At 47.3% G+C, this 18,912-nt stretch overlaps 1 protein-coding gene, 1 long non-coding RNA gene and 1 other non-coding gene across 9 annotated transcripts in view; 2 read left to right on the forward strand and 1 right to left on the reverse strand.

Moving 5' to 3' along the window:
* Hs3st4 (heparan sulfate-glucosamine 3-sulfotransferase 4) overlaps positions 1 to 2,816 on the reverse strand; it is a 426,554-nt gene extending 423,738 nt beyond the window's left edge. For 2 of the 7 annotated variants that reach the window (XM_060366882.1, XM_060366883.1), the window contains exon 1: positions 1,473 to 2,809. In XM_060366882.1, coding sequence (XP_060222865.1) covers positions 1,473 to 2,794 — 1,322 coding nt within the window. In that variant the 5' untranslated portion in view covers positions 2,795 to 2,809. Of the gene's footprint in view, positions 1 to 1,472 lie in introns of all 7 variants that reach the window. The other 5 variants (XM_060366879.1, XM_060366880.1, XM_060366885.1 and 2 more) reach the window with 5 other exon arrangements.
* On the forward strand, positions 1,912 to 15,643 carry LOC132647158 (uncharacterized). The gene is made up of 3 exons (XR_009585452.1): positions 1,912 to 2,041; positions 6,101 to 6,285; positions 13,481 to 15,643. It is a non-coding gene; the product is annotated as an uncharacterized LOC132647158 (long non-coding RNA).
* On the forward strand, positions 9,901 to 10,027 carry LOC132647571 (small nucleolar RNA SNORA17). Its single transcript, XR_009585926.1, has one exon. It is a non-coding gene; the product is annotated as a small nucleolar RNA SNORA17 (small nucleolar RNA).
* Positions 15,644 to 18,912: the final 3,269 nt, after the last annotated feature.

The raw sequence follows: 18,912 nt of genomic DNA on the forward strand, positions 1-18,912 counted from the left end.
ACCAGTAAACAGCTGAACCCTTCTCAGACATCTTCCCCTGTCTTTATTTTGCTGTTGTTGCATTAATCATCCTAACACCTTTTTAATTATAATCACAAACTGGAAGCCATGGCTTGTGATGTTATAAATACGGATTTTTTCCAGTTAAATTAGGCACTTGCTGTTTTATGTTTTGATAGGAAGGGGCTGTTTGAAGCCTCCTAAAATATCCCAATTAGTTCTTGCTGCTGAAACAGACAAGACATTAACAGACACATTCCCTGTCTCAGTGTGATGTGCTGGAATGTTTATGCCTCAGTGTTCTTCTCCCCAGCTTTTAAAGCACAAGGCAATTTAAAAAAAAAAGTGGGAGAAAACAGTCACAACACACATTGCTTATTACATTCTCCCGAAGTTATGGCCAAAACTTTTCCCAGGCTGTTATCTAAACCCAGAAAGCACGTCACAGGACAGTTTCACCTACTGGTTCTGTGGAACCCGTAGTATCGCTTCAGCTGACAAGGGCTCTGTTTCTGTTTGACAGTCGCAATTAATTATTGAAATGTGATCGAGATGGGGCCACCCATCCAGATCTGTTATCCAGAAAGATGAAGAGGGAAGAAGTGGGGGGGGGAAGGGTGGCAAGGGAAAAAGAAGGCCTGTGGTTGGGGCATATGCCCCAACGTTGTTCTAATGTCACTGCTGGCAAGAGAAATAGAGTATTAGCTACCTGACCCGAGCTTAACTTTCCCCTGCTCCTGTGCCCTCGCCACCAACATCTGATGGTGGGAAAGATATATTTATATAAGTCCTTGCAGAAGTAACTCCAGTCTGTCCCCCAAGGATGCTCGGATTAGAAAGGGCTGTGCGCCGGGCACAGACATTCCTAGAGCAGCAGCTGACATCTTGACACGGAGGCTCCGATGCTAAATCACCCAGTGTTCATTCAGCCAAGGGGGACAGAAAGTTACAGAGGTGGGAAACACCCTGCCTTTACTAGACAGCCAGAGTGCCTCCGTTTTTTTGTTTGTTTGTTTGTTTGTTTGTTTTTTCTAACTGTTCCTTTTGCTTTGACCTTAAAACACTGAAGTTGGATTCCAGCCACGCAAATGCTTTTGAGGGCGCTTTTGATTGATTCCTGGGGATCTCTAAGCCCAGTCGTCAATTTAGCTCTCCTGTCTCATTCCTCCTCCTCGGCATGTTCCCAACCTAGATGTCCAGAGCTCTTTATCAGCCTGGGCTGGGAAACACCCCGCTGACTGGCCGCCCCGGCAGGAGAGCTGGGGATTCCCAGATTGGGAGCCTGGTAGATCCCCGAGGCACCTGCTCCTCTCCTTGCCCCAAAATAAAGTGATCTTTTAGCTGGACTCCTGTTCTCTTCTCCGCAACAGCACCCTGCGCAACCAGGCCAGGGCTCCCACTGCCTTCCCCTGGATGCCCGGACTATGGGCTCTCCGGACCCCTCAGGCGTCCCGCACCCCGCAGCCTCCTACCTGTACCACTCCAGCCCTTTCTCGTAGTTCCTGTCGAAGAAGTGCGGCTCTACGCCCACCGCCCGTACGTCCGGATGGACGCGGATAGCCTCAAGGAGCGCGCGCGTCCCTCCTTTCTTGACCCCGATGATCAGCGCCTGGGGCAGCTTCTTCTCCCCATAATCAGGGGTGCTGGCGGGCCCCCGCTCCTCACTCGCGTTGGCCGCCCTTCGGCCTGCCAGCTCCTCGGCGGCTCCTGGCTCCTGTGCCCCGCGCCCCAACTGCGCTCCCTGCTCCGTAACCGCGTCTCCAGGGGCAGACGGGTTCCTGGGCCAGGCGTCCCGGGCACCGCCGCCACTCGCCAGTCCCCAGCCTTCGGCCGCGGGTGTCGTGAAGCGCTCCGGGGGCTCGGGCGGTGGCCCGCGGCTAGCGTTGTCCGGCGGCGGCGAGGGGGCTCCGGGGCGCACGCGGGGAGGCGGCGGCGACGGAGATGGCAGGCTTGGCGGGGACTCCACCGCGGCTCCCGGGGGCTCCTGCAGCGCCAGCGGGAACTGCAGAGAGCCCGAGCCGCCCAGCAGGCTGTAGCACAGGTAGGTGACGGACAGGGACAGGGTGCACATGAAGAGCAGCTTGCGCGCCGGCGGCCCCTTAGCGGAGGCGCCGGGCAGCGGCGGCGGCGCGGCGAGCGGCGGCGGCGGCGGCGGAGGCGGAGGCGGTGCGGGCCACCGGGCCATCGCGGCTCCCGGCTCGCGGCGGCGGCGGCCCCCGGCGCTGCCCGGACATGGTTTCAGCCGCCGCCCCCGCCGCCGCCGCCGCCGCCGCCCAGCCGCCCCGGCTGCATGGAGCGACGCCGCTGCGCCCCCGGCCCTGGCTGCCGTCCCGCTGCGCCGGGGACAAGCCCGGCCGCATGGCCCCCTCCCCTCGCGAGCCCCCGCCGCCCCCCTCAACCTCAGGCCAGGAGCCCGAGGGGGGCGCCGAGCCGCGGCGGCACCTGCTCTGTGCGCGGCGCCCCGCTCTCCCCGCGCTGCCGCCGCCGCCGCCGCTCCCGCAGCCCCGAGTTCCTTCCCTGCTGCTAACTTTCTGCCGGGAGAGAGGACGGGCGCCGAGGGGCGGAGGCGAGGGGGCCGGGCGCGCGCCCGCCGCCGCCCGGGAAAGGAGGGGTGCGCTTTGCGCGCGCCTGCGGAGGGGTGCGCAGGGATGGAGGCGTGCGCCAAGCTCGGGGAGCCCGGGAGAGCCGAGAGCCGAGTCCCCACCAGCCGCTGCCAAGAGCACGCGGAGGACCCCGCCCCGCCCTGTCGCTGCGCTCCCACGGGAGTCCGAGATGCCCGCGCGCTCGCCAGCATCTGCTCCAGACTCTTGGAGGGAACTGTAGCCCAGCGCCGGCCTGCGCCGTCGTGGGCTAGGAAGCTGCGAGCCTGGCAGTGGCGAGTTCGCACCTGGTCTCCTCCAGTGGGACTCAGCAAACTCAGCCCATTTCTGACCCTCTCTTCCCTCCCCTTGTTTTGCCTAGCTTTCTGGAGCAGTTCCTTCCCGACACCTTTCTCACCTCAACTTCCACCTCTCCATCCTTATCTTTGAGGCCTCTGATGGGTGGAGCTTTGACACAGACCCCAGGGTTTTCCCAGACTCAAAGCTTTTGCCCCTGCCCCATCACCTAGTGACTGTCCTTTCTGCTGGGAGATGGCGCTGTCGCCTACCGGGTCCCTTTAACCACAGGTGCACCCACCTGTGCCCTGTGGGAGGCACTGCGGGCTGAGGGAGCTTGGGGTTCCCTGAGCTGACACATACTGGGGTCCCCATCCCTCCAAACACCGAATAACCAGAGGGATGTCTGTCCGCGTGTCACTTCCCTGAATATTTGTATGTGTGTGTGCTCAGCAGAGAGGTTTCCAGCCCCCCTCTCACTGGGTGGTATCAGGAGGCTTTGGGAGACTCTGAAGTGGACCATGTGATGTAGCCTTTAGCTCAGAAAAAAAGGGGGGAAATGGAGCTAGAATTGGGGGGAGAGGCACTCCAGGGAAGCTGTCTTCCTGAGTGCTGGGGCTGGTTCTGGTGAGTTTGCTCTACCCTGCTAGGCACAGCTAGCCCAGACTGTCAGCTCTCCCCTCTCTTGCTTGTGAGGCTGGCTTCTCCTGTTCTATTTGATCTCATGATGGGAACAATAGTTGAAAGAAAATGTATATAATGTCTAAATATTAACAAGATAACCTAGTGCCAACGAGAGGAAAAATGTTAATCAAATATGATGAAGAACGGGGACTTTTCCCTGGGTGAAAAAAAGCTCACTGCTGCTCTCAGCTGGACATGAGTTTTCTACACCGCAGCTTTAGTTCAGATAAAGATTATTTCTTTATAATATATTTTTTATGGTACACAGGAGACTCTGAAATGTGGAGTCTGGTGTCCTGTAAATCATTCCCTGTAACTAGGGATGCTTTTTTTTCCCCAACCACCACACAACTGCATTCCTGTAATATTAATAGGAAGGTCCAGCTGAAGCTGCCAGAAGCACCGGCTTCATCCAGCCCTCCTTCAGCTCCAAGCCCAGCTTTCAGGTGGTCAGCCTGGAGGTCTGGGTATCTGTTAATGTTGTCACTGCCTTGGGTTGGTCCTCTTTCCCTAGCTAGGGCACTGGGAGGCTGTAACCAGAGCCTTCCTGCAGTTGCCTACAGTTCTCAAACTCTATCTCAGCCCCCAGCAGTCAAAACAGACCTTCTGCATGGGCAGTTTTTGCTAAGGACATATTCCCAGACTTGGGAAAAAAATTAATAAAATGATGTTAAAATGTAGCCCAGAAAAAAAATGCAAGGTGATAGCAGATACCAGACATGCAGAACAGAAAGATGAGAAAACATTAAAAATCAGCCCCAACACAGTGAGAAACTGCAGTCTTTCCCTAAAGACTTTCACTCGCTGAAAGTCTGAATACACAGCTATTGCTGAAAACACACAACTCAGGCCTTCAGCAAGAGCCAAGCAGACGCTGTCCCTCCAGAGGAGCCTGCAGCCTCCATATTTCCCATGTCTGTCTGGGCTGTCCCTGAATGTCCATGATACTTATCTGGATACCATAAGATTTTTTTCAGAATCCTTTCTGTTTCTGATACCTAAATAGCCGTACTCAGAAGTGTGATGTTTCATTGATGAAACACCATGCCCAAGAAGTGATTGGGAAGAGGGAGGCATGCACTCTCCTTGTCAGTGCCCCCCGCCCCCGTGTGTGTGTGTGTGTGTGTGTGTGTGTGTGTGTGTGTGTGTGTGTTCTGTTTCTTAGACAGTAACTGTGCATTCTGTACCAAGGTAGCTGCATGCTTCTCTCTGCTATGTAAGAGAGAGTTCTCTGGGAACGTACCCTTAAGAAACTCGCAATAAAGAGATGCTCTCTATGTAGAGAGAATGCCAGCTCCAATCTGCAATGCCCACTGGGCCTGGAGACGAGGAGCAATGTTGTTTTCTGCCTCCACTGCTAACACCGTGCTCACTCAGGCCTGTCTGAGTTTTCACAGTTCTCTCCCGATGCATCTTCAGGCCTCCAAACACCTCATTTCTATTCATCCTCGGCAGCAGCAGCAAGCAGATCAATGCCTCTGAGGGACGCTCCTTGCTTCTGCTAATGCCCTTTCTAGATCTTTCCCTACCGGATAAACTCCAACCTCCTTCCTCTGGAATTTCCACCCTGCATGCACCCCATAGCCCTGCCAGACAGATAGGATCTCAGCACACTTGAGCATACTGTGCTCTGCTTCTCCAACTTCAGGTGATGGTAAGACAAACCTGTTAGTTACTACCTAATGGCTTTGAGCAGACCAATTTTTTTTCATAGTTTCTATGTAGTTAAATGAAGGATGATAAGAATCACCTGAAATTGTTTTTACAAAGGATTAGATTGGATTAGCTAACATATGCAAAAGAAACCTGGCTCTCTGCCTGATGTGTGGTGGCCATCAATAATTAGTTGGATCTAAGTCTTGGCTCAGAACCTGCCTGCTTCTTTTCCTATTAAAATGTTGTCCCTGCAAAATGTATCTGTGTCCTTGCTGCAAACACAGCCCCTGGAGTTCACTGAAGTGTAACTTTTGAAACTGCTCAGCACATGGCAGCTGTGATGCCAAGCCTTGGGAGTGGAAACGCTCTCTGAGTCACTTCAGTTGTGGTTTTCTGGACATTTTAAAAAGAAATTCTCCAGAAGGATTTTTTGGTGATTTGTTTAGTTGGGGGAATTTTTTTTTGAAATAAAGAAATAAGGTTTTAGGGAAGTCAGTGAAATGTAGAGTAGCCAATATTCCCCCCAAACACTGCCCCGCCTCCTTGTGGGTACACAGAAGGGATGTGATTTCTGGATTTCTTCCAGAACATGTGGCCGTGGAATGTTCCAGCTACTGGAGCAAAGCCTGAGCAGAAGGGAGGACATCCGTTCTAGGTGGAAGCTTGAAGAGACCCTGTCCTGCCCTACGGGGCAACTGTGGAAAGAGAAGATGGAGTTCCTCAAGGAGAGTACAGACCCAGTGACATATATCCAACTGAGATGTGATCCTGCATGGATTTGAACATGAAAGACTTGGGGCTTGGTTGTTATCACAGCACAGCCTGTATGGCCTGACTGATTACAATCCACCTACTAATTCTGACTTGCAATTCATTTGCTCTAGCCCAGGAGGATTCCAGGTTGGCATCCTAGAGACACCTGCACAGGAGTGTTTATTCAGTCTGCTGTTCCCAACAGCCAAGAGGCAGAGCCAGCCCAGATGTCCATCAACAGATGAAGAGCTAAAGAAATCTGATGGGTGAAATTATGTCATTTCCAGGAAGATGGGTGGAGCTGAAGGTCATTATGGTGAGTAAAATCACCCAGAAAGATGGTATCACATCTTTCTTAGGCAGCATCTAGGTTTTGTGTGTGCACAACTGCACTTGTGTCTCTGTACATGACGTGAAAGCAGACGGATATTATTTAGGAAGAGCAAAGGAACTACCAGGAAGGGCAGTTGTAGCACAAAAGAGTAAAAGAACTAAATATGAGCAAAGTATAGATATATATGTATGTGAAATGCAATAGTAAAACTCACTGTCTTATACAACAAATACACACTAATAGACAAAACCCCGAGTGGATTCATTCAGCAAATATTATAATTCTGCTTTATAAATTTGAACAAATAACAAATGTAAAACTACAACAATGATTTTTTTACGTTTCCAAGCATTATAGAAGAACGCTTTTCTCAAATACAGCAGTCAATAAAGATGCATATCTGGAAAAATCTGGAGGTAAATTGGGTAGAGTTTGAGGCAAAACTAAAACGATAAAGATAGGGAATAAGAGATTATTAAGCAAGAAGCAGAAGATCAATACTGTAATATTGATGACCAGGAACAGTAGGACCAGCTGTGGAAAAGAACTGGGAAATCAGGAACTGCTCTGAGCTAAAAGTATCCTGTGAAAAAATCTGGGGACCAGAATTAAGCAATGCTTGTCAGAAAGATGGTAAGTTCAATAGCACATCTCGAAACAGAATAAAGGTGGAAATCAAGTGGTCTGTATACTGGACTGAGGAAGCCAGGAAAAGAGATGTGTTGATTAGGGTTTTTATTGTTGTGATAGGAACACCATGACCAAGAGCAACTTGGGGAGGAAAGGGATTATTTTATCTTACAGCTTGGAGTCCATCCTATCCAGGGAAGTCAGGGCAGGAACTCCAGGCAGGAACTGATGCAGAGGCCACGGAAGAGTGCTGTTACTTGCTTCCTCCTTGGCTTGCTCAGCCTGCTTTCTTATAGGACCACCAGCCCAGGGGTGGTGGGCTGGGCCCCCCACATTAATCATTAATCAATTGGTCTTATCCATGGACCAATCTGGTGGGAAATTTTTCTCAGTTGAAGGGCCACCTTCCAAAATTGACTCTAGCTTGTCAAGTCCACATAAAAACTAGCCATCTCAGGAAGTAAGACTCAGTAAGTCATATTCACATCACCCTAAAAATATACTCACCCATACTTTTTCTAGTACATGCAAATGAAATCTATATTTGTTTGCTATTTACTTACAACTATGAAATGCACTGTAGAACTGCCATCCCTCACCCCCATGAGAATATATTTGGAGAAAGGGTCTTTAGGAGATAGTTATGCTTAAATGAAGACAAATAGGCAGACTGTGATCCTATAGTGTGATTACAAAAACAAAAGAATATCTGCCCTCTTTATCTCTCTTTCTCTCCCTCCCTCCCTTCCTCCTTCTCTCCCCCCACCCCCTTCCCATTTTCCATGTGAAGGCACAAGAAAGTAGCTGTGTATAGGTCAGGCAGAGTCTTCACCTGAACTCAGCCCTACTGGTACCCTAGTTTTAGACTTCTAATCTCTCCAGCTGTTTGTCAGGCTTCACATAGTGAGTCTTGCATGGCAGGCCAGACTAACTTAGACATTTATCTTTCATATCTTGTATGTTCCATGCATTTATTTGTTTGTTTTCTGTTTATTTATTTACTTATTCAGAGACAGAGTCCCACTATCTTTGCTCAGGCTAATACTCCTACCCCAGCCACCGGAGGGAGAACTGGGATTACAGGTGTGTGAACTATAGTGCTCAGCTGCTATTTTACATTTTTATAAGTTTATTATTCCCTTGTTGCCATTTCTTACCGATTTGTAAAAACCTGTTATTTATTAGGGCCATAAGAGTTCTGTTCCTCTGTCCGGTCTTTTCCAGTTATTGAGTTGCCAGCTTTCCAGATCACTGGTTTTAGTGGTTTTGACACCTCACCACCTTCACTGTGGCATGGTCAGTCTCTCAGCCATTAATCTCCCCGAGAAATAAATATTCACCTGTAATTTTTCTAGTATTTAAATACTACTTCTTTATACACAGCTCTGCAAAACATTTACACAAATTAATTTTGTTTTTCAGGTTGACACAATAGTATAACTTTCCCCCTTTGTTTTCCTAGTGATAATTATTTCTCAACAGCTTGACAATCCAGCATCATACAATGAAACTACAACATTGTGATTCTCCCATCCAGAATACAAAAAAAACATCCCAACTCATGCAAATCTTTTCTTGTATTGGACTCTTGCAATTATTTTTATATAAATACTGTGCAACCCTTTGTCTGAATCCATGTATTTTGAAGATCATTCAGCCTTGTGCAATTTTCTCAAATAGTCGTATTGCTCCTTCACTTTAGTCATTCCTTCATTCTTTCAACTGTCATTTTTAAGCTAGTACATTCTGAATGAACCTGGATGAGACTAGAGGCTAAACTAATGAAACAGACAAGTTTCTTGTTTTTTGTTTGTTTGTTTGTTCGTTTGTGTTTGTTGTTTTTTTTTTGTTTTTTGCTTTTTATTGTTGTTGTTGTTTTGAAGGCAGAAGCAATTAGGAAAGCAAATATCATAAAGTGAGTCACTGACTAAAAACAGAATGCTGGAGGACTGTGGAATTCCACTGTGGATAGTCCTAACCTAGTATGCATGCTAAGAGAGAAAGTCTCAGAGAAAGTGAGACAGTTCATTCAGGTAGAAAAAAAAAAAAAAAACGGAATTGAGCCAGGTCACGGTATAATTTTAGTAAGTGCAATGTCCCACCCACTTCATTATAAGCTCACTAGGCAACCTAAGTTGGAAGTAGTTTTGTTAAAAAAAAAAAAGAAAGAAAGAAAAAAGAAGAGGGATTATTTCTCAAAATGTGTGCAAATACAGGAATGAAATATAATGAGACACAAAAACTAGACCTTCCAAGTCTGGACCTTTACAAAGCTGCTACCTATCACAGCCACTATCCAACGTAACAGCGGCTCTACCAGCTATTGTATTTTTATTTAAAAAAAAATGAAAAAAGTGGGTGGATGTTAGAAAAGAGAAAGTCAGAGCAGAAACCAGGAGGAAGGAACTAATGCAGGTCATGGAGGGGTGCTTCCTTCTTATAGCTTGACAGCTTTTTTTTTTTTTTTTTTTTTTTTTTTTTTGCCTAGGGGTGGCTCTGTCCACAGTGGTTTGAACCCTCAAAGGCCAACCTGGTGGGGGCATTTTCTCAAATGAGATTCTCTCTTTTGAAATGATTCCAGCTTGTGTCTAGTTGACATAAAAACTAGTCAGTGTAATGGACCCCATGTCAATTTGACACACACAGTACATCTACAGCCTTTTCTTTCTTGCTTATCCCCAAGATCTCACATTAATATCTATATCACAATAGAAAACATTCCAACTTTTAAAAAGTCCACATTCTTTAAGATTTCAGACACTTTGAAACTTCGGTCTCTTTAAAATATCCGAAATCTTTAGAAGTTAAAAATCCTCTCTGAACTATTCAGTCACCAGGCAGTGGTGGTGCATGCCTTTAATCCTGGCAGAGGCAGAGGCAGTTGGGTCTCTGTGAGTTCAAGGCCAGGGCAAGTTTCAGTACAGTCAGAGCTACACAGAGAAACCCTGTCTCAAAAAGCAAAAACAACCTGCCCCTAGAGGTATTGCCTGTATGGCTGCTGGGTCACACGTGCTTCAGTGGCAGAGAGGAGAGAAGCTATGTCTGGGCTCAGTGCTCTGACCCATAAACATCAAATGATTAGCAGCCTAACATTCCCTGAAAAAAGCAAGCCCAAGACAAGTCCAGCAAGCCCATTCCAGCACCACACAGGCCCTGATGGACAACCAGGGCAGGGAGCAAACTGGGTACCAGAAGACCCCTGCCTGCTATTGAGTACCCCAGGCAGGAGAGGGCTCTAGATAGAGGACCCTCACATAGGGCCACTCAGGTGGCACAGGCAAGGAGTGAGCCCAAAACAACCACCAGACTGGCACCATGGAAACAAGACAGGTGGATAGCCTAAGATGACCACTAGTCCTGTGCTGTGCATGCCTACGGGGGCAGACCATGCCTGAGATGACCTCTGCCCGATGCCATAATTCACAAGCAGGGCACAGCACTCCTGAGACCACTCCTCAGATGGCTCCAGACAATCAGAGCTCATGGGCACCACTAAGAGGAGCAAGTAAGTGTGGAGAAGTGGAAGAGAAAGAGAAACAGAAGGATGTGGGCACAATGAAGAAAGGCAGAACAGGAGGCCCGAGGGTAGTGAGGAACACCCTGATGTGACTAACAGGTGATGCTGTCCGGGACCATGGTGGGATCACCACCTGTGTTGCCACCAGCGGCCACATCTGGATACGTGGCCCTGCAGCCACAGCAGCGGTCTGCTACCACCAAAGGACAGATGGATATCTATGGCCCAGGGACATGTTGATGTCTGAAGGCTGTGTAGAACTGGCCTATCCATCATCTGGGCATCCTGGGAGAGCTGGCGGGGAAGGGGGGGGACATGAGAGCAAGAGAGCTGACTCTGCCCCTAGCCAGCTGAAGTACTCAAGAGCTGGCCCAGCACATTGCAGGAGTTGCAGGTGAGCTGGCCCTGAGGACAGAAGCATGGGAGAGCTGGCTCTGCCACTCATCTCCCATGCAGTGGTGTGGATGAGGGAGAGATCCCCTCCTCCCCCGTCACCTTTCATCATCTGTTGTAGGTGGGAGACCTGGCCCTGAGACCAGGAGAGCAAGAGGGCTATCCCTGCTCTTCATAAGCTGCAGCACCAGAGAAAGCATGTCCTTGTGGTAGGGGTACCAACGAGACATCACCAAGGGTATGAGCATGGGAGAGCTGGCCCTGACACTTGTCTGCCATGAAATGACATGTGGGAAGGAGAAATGCCCCTCCCCCATGCCCCTTACCACCTACCTCAGGCAGGAGAGCTGGCCCTGAGGTCATCAGATCAGGAGAACAGGCCCCACCCCTCACCTACTACAGCACACAGGAGAGCAGAGCCTGCACCTTTCCCGTGCAGCATCATAAAGCTGGCCATGATTGCAGGGGCGCAGGTGAGACAGGAGGGCATGAGTATGGGGAGCTGGGCCCATAACCTGTCTGCCGAGTGATAGCAAGAGCAAGGGAGAGATAACCTTCCCCACACTTGTCCATTACTACCTGTGGCAGGTGAGAGAGTTGGACCCAGGGTCATGAGAGCAGGAGAGCTGTCCCTGCCCCTCACCTGATGCAGCATTCAGGAGAGCTGGCTCTGCACCTCGCCCGGGCAGCACAGTAGAGCTGGCTCTCGTTGTGTGGTTTGCCAGTGAACAGGCCCTGAGAGTGTAAGAGAGCAGGAGAGCTGGCAGGCTGACCAGCTTAGATACGTCTTAGACCCAGATCCAGGGCTTTGAATTTGTGCACCCCAACATCTATACCATTGATGAACTGCTGGAGTGCATGAAGGGGCCATTCCAACAGATCCAAAACTACAGGATCTCCATGACACAAGATGACAACAGGGTATCTGAGAGGAGTCCCTGTGAGGATCTAGTATTCATAGCACAGCAGAAGCCAGAGGCCTGGCTCCAAACCAATGAATGACTTATTGCAATCAACCTTTGCAAGAAAAGGTGTGTGGACAAAAAGAGTCTACCGTGGGACACACTGTGACACACTACAGTTTACACAAGAGATTTTTTTTTTCTCTGTTGTGAGGGAGATTTCAAGGGTTGAGAGCAGGTACAAGGGAAGGGGAAGATGAGTGAGATTGGGATGTATGATGTGAAATTCACAAAGTACCAATAAAAAGTTTAAAAAAATAAGTAAAAAATCCAAAGTTTCTCTAAAAATTCAAGTTATCTTAACTACGGACTCCTATAAAATTAAAGATAAGTTCAAAATTCTCTTATTTCAAGGGATAAGAACCAGGGCACAATCACAATCAAATAACAGCAAAACCAAAGTCCAACAGGTCAGGGTTTGACATCTGGAACCTATTCACAATCCTCTGGGCTCCAAAAGGCCCTGGAATCATCACTTTTCTAGCTCTGACATCCACACCATATATGCTTTGTCTGCTAGGCTCAGTCTGGCTCTGCCTCATGGTTTCAGCCATCCTTGGTATCTGTCCCCTAGTCTTGACATCTCCAAAATTCTAGGGTCTCCACTACAACTGGGTTTCACCTTGACCCACAACCTCTCCTGGGCTCCTTTCAGGGACCCTGACCCTGACCCTGACACAGTGCCCATCTTCAGCTTCTCTCAAATCTGGAGAACTTAGCCCTTTTAATTCTAGAGTTTCTCCTGCAACTGAGGCTGAACCTTTACCCATGGCCTTCCTCAGTGCCAATCCTCAGCCACTGTCCAGACCCCTTCATGCCTTCAAAGCCAGTGCTGCCTGGAAAACTCTTACACATTACCAAGTTTGGCTGTCAGTGTGAGGTACAGGCTTGGTCACCTCCAGACCCAACTCCAGTGTGTCGACTCCGGAGAAATACTTTCCAGGAAATTTAGCCTCAATGAACTGGTCTGTTCTTAATCACAGCTGATACTTCAGCCCTAGCAGACCATTATCAATTTTTCGAACAAAGGTTTCACTTTAGTGAGTCTTAATTTTAAATATCACCTAAATGGCCCTGATAGAGTCTTTGCTTCCCTCTAAAATTACACAAGCCAAGCCTCTGTTGTTTGCTTTACTCTCAACATCCTTCACATTTTCCTACAGCTCACTGAGCTCTGAACACTCAATGGCTTTTCTAGCTCAAAGTTCTTTAGTCCTTCCATAATCCTCCCCAAACCACACAATAAGTTCTGTCACAGAAATATCCCACAACGTGGTATCAATTTCTGTCTTAGTTGGAGTTTCTGTTGCTGTGATTAAAACTTGGGGAGGAAACGGTTTATTTCATTGTATAGCTTCTAAGTCTTGTCAACACCTTCATCTCAGACTTTTAACCTCCAAAACTACAAAATAAATAAATAAAAATATGTTGTTTAAGCCATCTAGTGTCTAGGGTTTTATTATGGTGACATTACCAAACTCTCACAACATCTAAAGAAAGTATGGCAAAATGTCACAAGCAGCCTACACTGGGTACTGACACCACAAAGAATTTTACATATTTAAAGTATCAGGATGTTAGTTATAAAAACACCGAGCAGATCCTCAAGAAAGCATGACCATTTGCAAAGGAAAATTATCTTTGATAACCTGGTAGTCTATATGTTCTCCTCCAGGGGTCAACTACTCGGAGCCTAGCACCCATGAGTCTGCCGCCTTAAGGACGTTATCATTGCTGCAGCCAGATTGCACCAACGAAGAACATCATGGAGGAGGTAGTGCAGGCATTCGGTGGTTCCCACCTAAAACTCTTCACAACCCTTCCAGTCCTGTCCCACTGTCTGGAACAACCCAGAGACCCACCTGCCCACTGGCGGATGAATAGCCTAGCACAGTTGTGCACCGAGGACCAGGAGAAGCACCTGGGTTCACATCAACAGCTCTCCCCTGAGCTGCAACTACAAACTTCAAACAGAGAAATGATACTATCTCATTCTGCATCAGTCAGGGCTTTCTTGAAAAGAGCCAGGGTCGGGAGGTTGCGAGGGGAACATAAAGAGACGCATGGAGAAGGTGCCCAGCAGCCATGGAGACTGACGGGTCTGATATCTACCCTGCACAGGTGAAGATGCAGAAGTGTTCATGATGTAATATTTGGTCCAAATCCAAAAGACCCGAGAACCAAGTGAGCTGATGCTGTAGCTCCAGTCTAAAAGCAAGGAAAAATCTCTCTCCGTGGGTGAGGATCAGGCTCTCGTTCCTCTCAGGTGTCCTATGGATTGGAGACGTCTGCTCCTTTCTGCTTACTCAATCTACTGACTCACATGTCAGCCTCACCCTGCAGACATCCTCACAGGCCATCCAGTGTTCCACCAGGTATCTGGAGACCGCATAGCCAGGTCAAGCACATACATAAATCACCCACCACACCTCTCATAGGGAATAAACTCTTCAGCTTGAATCTCGCACATCAGTGCAGCCTTCCCCTCACACAATCTCTAAGTACACGCTTTCAAAGTCTACATTAATTGTTGCTGAATCAATATCTTGATATTAGCTGGTTTTCCCCAATAAAATAATCCGTAGTATTTGCAGTATTTGCAGTTTTTAACTTAAATTCAACAAGTACAATCGCTTGTTTATATTTTTTTTCTTTTCTTATTTTTTCTTTGCTAGGCTTACCCTGGCTGGCCTCAACCTCAAGACTGGTCCTTTTGTCTCAGCCTCCCAAGCACTGGGATCAAGCATGTATTTCCGAGCCCTCTCAATCACTTGCTCCTCAGGCATTCCACATTCAAGTCTGTCAGTTATTCGTTGGGACCCTTTATGCCCTCTACGCTTGAGCTAATTTAATTTGACATAATTTATAAACTATATTCTAGGACTCCAATTAAATAGCATGCCTTTACATAAAACAAGACTCTATTGTTTTTCTGGGCCCAAGAAAATTTCTAACCATGATTTGATCAAAGCAAGCAAACAAATAAACCAGAAACACTTTCATAAGGAAATAAACATGTTCAGAAATGTAATTCTGTCTGCCAGTAAATACCACAATTATAAGATAGCTTCCTTTTTTATTATTTTTTGTTTTTGTAATTACAAAGTAAAATATGAATACATATTCTTAAGTTAAACAAAAAAATAAATCCAAGATTACAGATGTAATTGGAGGCTTTTCTATTAACAAATATTGAGTTTACAAATTCTCAGAGATATAATGAAAGCTACTCTTCAAATTAAAATTACATCAGGTCTGCTGCTGACACATAAAGTGGCCATGTTTAACTGGGGCCTTGTGCCACTGCTCCTTTTACTGGAATTTTAAGACAATCCCTGGCTCTTAAGTCCAAAAGGCTAGGCCCAGCCACTGTCCCAGTACCCCAATTAAAGAGACAAATAATGGGGGTAAAGAGAGCACTGGGGATCTATTCAGTTTGGCCAAAGCAGCACAGGTTGGCTGCAAACTGCTACCAATTAACATCTGACACCAGCAAAGGTCTTTTCAGCTATAGAATCCTTAACCCAGGCCCCTTAACAGAACTAAAGAAGACAAAATTCATTGATTTGGAGAAAGTAAATGTGCTTGAAAATGTATGAATAAGGAGAAGAATAGTCCAGCCTTTTCATACCTCAAAGAAATGGAGTCGCAATTCAACTCTGCTCAGTGGAAATGCAGTGGGGACCGCAAGTTTAAATTGGTCCCAACTACTTGGAACCTAAAACCATGAGGCCTCCCAGGCATCTTCTCAGAACCTAATCTGTTGTGGTATGTAAACTCCTCCTCCCCAGAAGCGCTTATTAACAGTTTTGTGTACCCCCTTTTTCTATCATGAATAAAATTTGATTGCACAATAAATACAATTATTTACTGAATTTATTTTTGTTAGGAAGATAAGAGATTTTCTATCTAGTCACTGTAGAGGGGTGAAGCAGTATCTGATGGTTTAACTGTGTCTTTGAAATGAGCTGAACTGGCAGAGGACAGATTGACAGGCATAGAAACACTTAAGGATGAGCTGGGTTGATTGCTCACTTCGTTTCCTTTGCTCTTTTGAAGTCATTTGTGAGTACGTGTCATTAGTTGATTAAGCTGATATTTTGTGAGCAGACAACTGCTGGACCTAATATTGCAAAACCTTCTAGTTTAGCCAGTTATTACAATTTCTATGATAGTTTTAGGGGGAACATCCCGGTAGCCCCACCTGATTATTTTTCCTCACTCTTTAGAGTCTGTTCATGAGCAGACTATTGGTGGGTTTGTCTTTGTTAATCTAACCGCTGGCTGTATGCCAGCTCTCCAGCTTCCTGCCTTCTGTGTAGAGATTACAGGTGGCTACTGATGCTGAATGAGGGTTTTAGAAAGCTCTACCTGCGCTAGGAAACAGTTTCCAGTTCAAGAGCGTCCAACTGTAAAGTTAGTTTCATCCGTAAAAACTCACTCCAGTACTACACCAGCCACACATCTCACCGGGCATTTCTGTCACAAGCATGCAGGATCCACAGCTGAGTAGGGTTGACCATGATCCTCTACAACATCCTTAGTAGCAACTTTGGGCACTCTAAGAGCTAGCTCACAGGGAGGGGACCCTTCTGGCCCAATATGAACTCTGTTTCTCCGAGTCCTGCAACCAAAGTGAGCAAAGTCTTGTCTTCAGCAATAAGGTCTTCAGATTCCAAACAGTCATGACATCTCTAGTGCCTCTTTGGCCAACAACTCCTAGAGCCACTGGCAGAGGAAATTTTGACCAACACTCATACAGCTTTGGGTTGCATCTGTCTTTTATTTTTTAACTCCTCACAAGACACCCTCATTTGCTCTATAACATTTACAGATTCTGAATATTGTAAACATTTTTTCCAATCACCTTACTGGGTAGCATCTATGCCTTACTCAACCATAAAGAACTGTGCAGCTACTCTGGCCCCTATACCCTTTCTTTGTGAATCATCTCCTGATTGCTCCTTCAGGTACACTCACATGTCTCTCCAGTGGCTTTCCAAATCTGCAGAACATGGGGAGGTTAGTCCTATGCCATCTATACAAGGAAACCGTTTCCAGAGGGTGGGCAGGACAAGGCAAACTCCTGAACCACTGTCCCATAACAAATGGTAGAGTTACAAGGATAACCTTTGGTGAAGAACTTTGAAAGTCCTTTTTCACCTGTTCTGAGCAAGTGTCAGGTGACCCCAGAAGTTCACAGCTAAAAAGAAACTAACATTAACAAGGTCTTACACAGCATAAAAATGGTTTATCCGTTGGTGTTGATTATCTAACTGTCTCATCCTCAGAGTCTCCTCACATTTTTCCTCATCCCTGATGAACTTGACGGGGCTGGCTCTAGCTGCTTAGTCTATCTGAAGGCCCATGGGGCAATAGCCACCCATCTCTTTGGCCATGTCTGCACCTACCTCCTTGGTTGGCTGAACAATCTCTCTGAACCCAGTAAAGAAATGTACAGTTTACTTAGATGAGACAAGGAGTTAATCTTGACTCACCCTCAGTCAAGCCTAGCCCTTTAACCTGTTACTTTTTGTCTGTGGTTATGAATTGGTGTTTATTGCCTCATCTGGCTCAGTGAACTGGGCATTAAATAACACTTAAACATATCTCGTTGGAACTTTTTATGGCTTCCAAGTTTTTGAACCCCAGGAGAGGCTTTTCAGCACATTTTTTTTCTCGTATCCTGCTTTAACAAGCAACAAGGCAGCACCCCACCTCATCCTCTTTTACACAAGCACTTTCCCAGTGGGCATCCAACTCACTCTAAAACACACTTTTGTTTGTTTACTATACTACACACAGCAGTGGCCATACAACCCCTATGGAAGCCTGCTGAAACTCCTGTTCCTAACATGTTGCTCTCACAGACTGACAAAAATATTTTAAATTCTTAGGCTTGTCAGGGCACCTCTGAACCCATGCACCAGACTTCACTCACCAAATGGTCGTTCAACTCTATACTGTATAAAGGAAGGCAGCATCACCAGCGTTTTCCCCAGACTTTCCCATTGGGTAGGGACTCAGCATCTTTTGCATGCCTCAGGATCCACTGTAGGGACCACACAACCACTGACATAGGGAAAGGGCATAGTCTCGTACATCATCTACCTTCCAACCCCCCAACACTAGGTAGGAGAGAAAGAAGGTTAGAGGGGAGAGGGGGCATCAATATCATTTTAGACTACTTCCTGCTGATTAGGCACGTTGAGTTCCTTGGGGGTAGGGCTGATCTTCACCGACCAGACATCTCCAGCCAGCAACTAGCAATCCAGCAAACAGCTAACAGCAAAAGCAGTAGCAGGAGGAGCAGCAGCCACAGCACCTCTTGTGGTTCTTGCATTTCTAGACTGTCTGAAGAGTCCTGAGATTCCAAATATAACTGATAAAATCATGCCCCTGATGGAAATCGAGACAAAGCATAGTCAGCTTCTGTGGACAATCTGAAGCAGCCCCAGATCCCACACCTGGGATTTCATAACATTTCTGGTTTTTTGTTTGTTTGTTTGTTTTCCTTTTTTTTTTTTTTTACTTCAGCTTATTTACTTTACATTCCAAGGGTGTCCCCTCCTTCCTCTTTTCCTGGTCTCCTCCTTCCCGATTTTCCTCTCCCTTTCACCCCAGAAAAGGAGACCCCCCCATATTAACCCTTCCTAGCACATCAAGTCACATCAGGACTGAGCATATCTTCATCCCCTGAGGCCAGGCAAGGAAGCACTGCCAGGGGGAAGTGATCCAAAAGCAGGCAATAGAGTCCATGTTAGAAACAGCCCCCACCTCCCCTGGCCAAGCTACACACATGAAGACCAAGCCACCCATCATCTACATGTGTGCAGGGGGCCCTAGGTCCAGATCATGCATGCTCCTTAGTTGATATCATAGTCTCTGAAAGCCCCCATGGGACTAGGTTAGTTCTCTCTGTTGGTCTTTTTGTGAGGTTCCTGTCCCCTCCAGGTCCTTCCATCTTTTCCCCAACACTTCCACAGTACTCCCCCTTCTCCCCTGCCCACCCCCCTGCCCTGAGCTCTCCCCCATGCTTGGCTGCAAGTCCCAGCTCTAAGACAGATCTGCTGCTGCCTGGAGCCTCCCAGAGGACAATCAAGTTAG

This window comes from Meriones unguiculatus, chromosome 14 (assembly GCF_030254825.1).
Source record: "Meriones unguiculatus strain TT.TT164.6M chromosome 14, Bangor_MerUng_6.1, whole genome shotgun sequence".
Lineage (NCBI taxonomy): Eukaryota > Metazoa > Chordata > Mammalia > Rodentia > Muridae > Meriones > Meriones unguiculatus.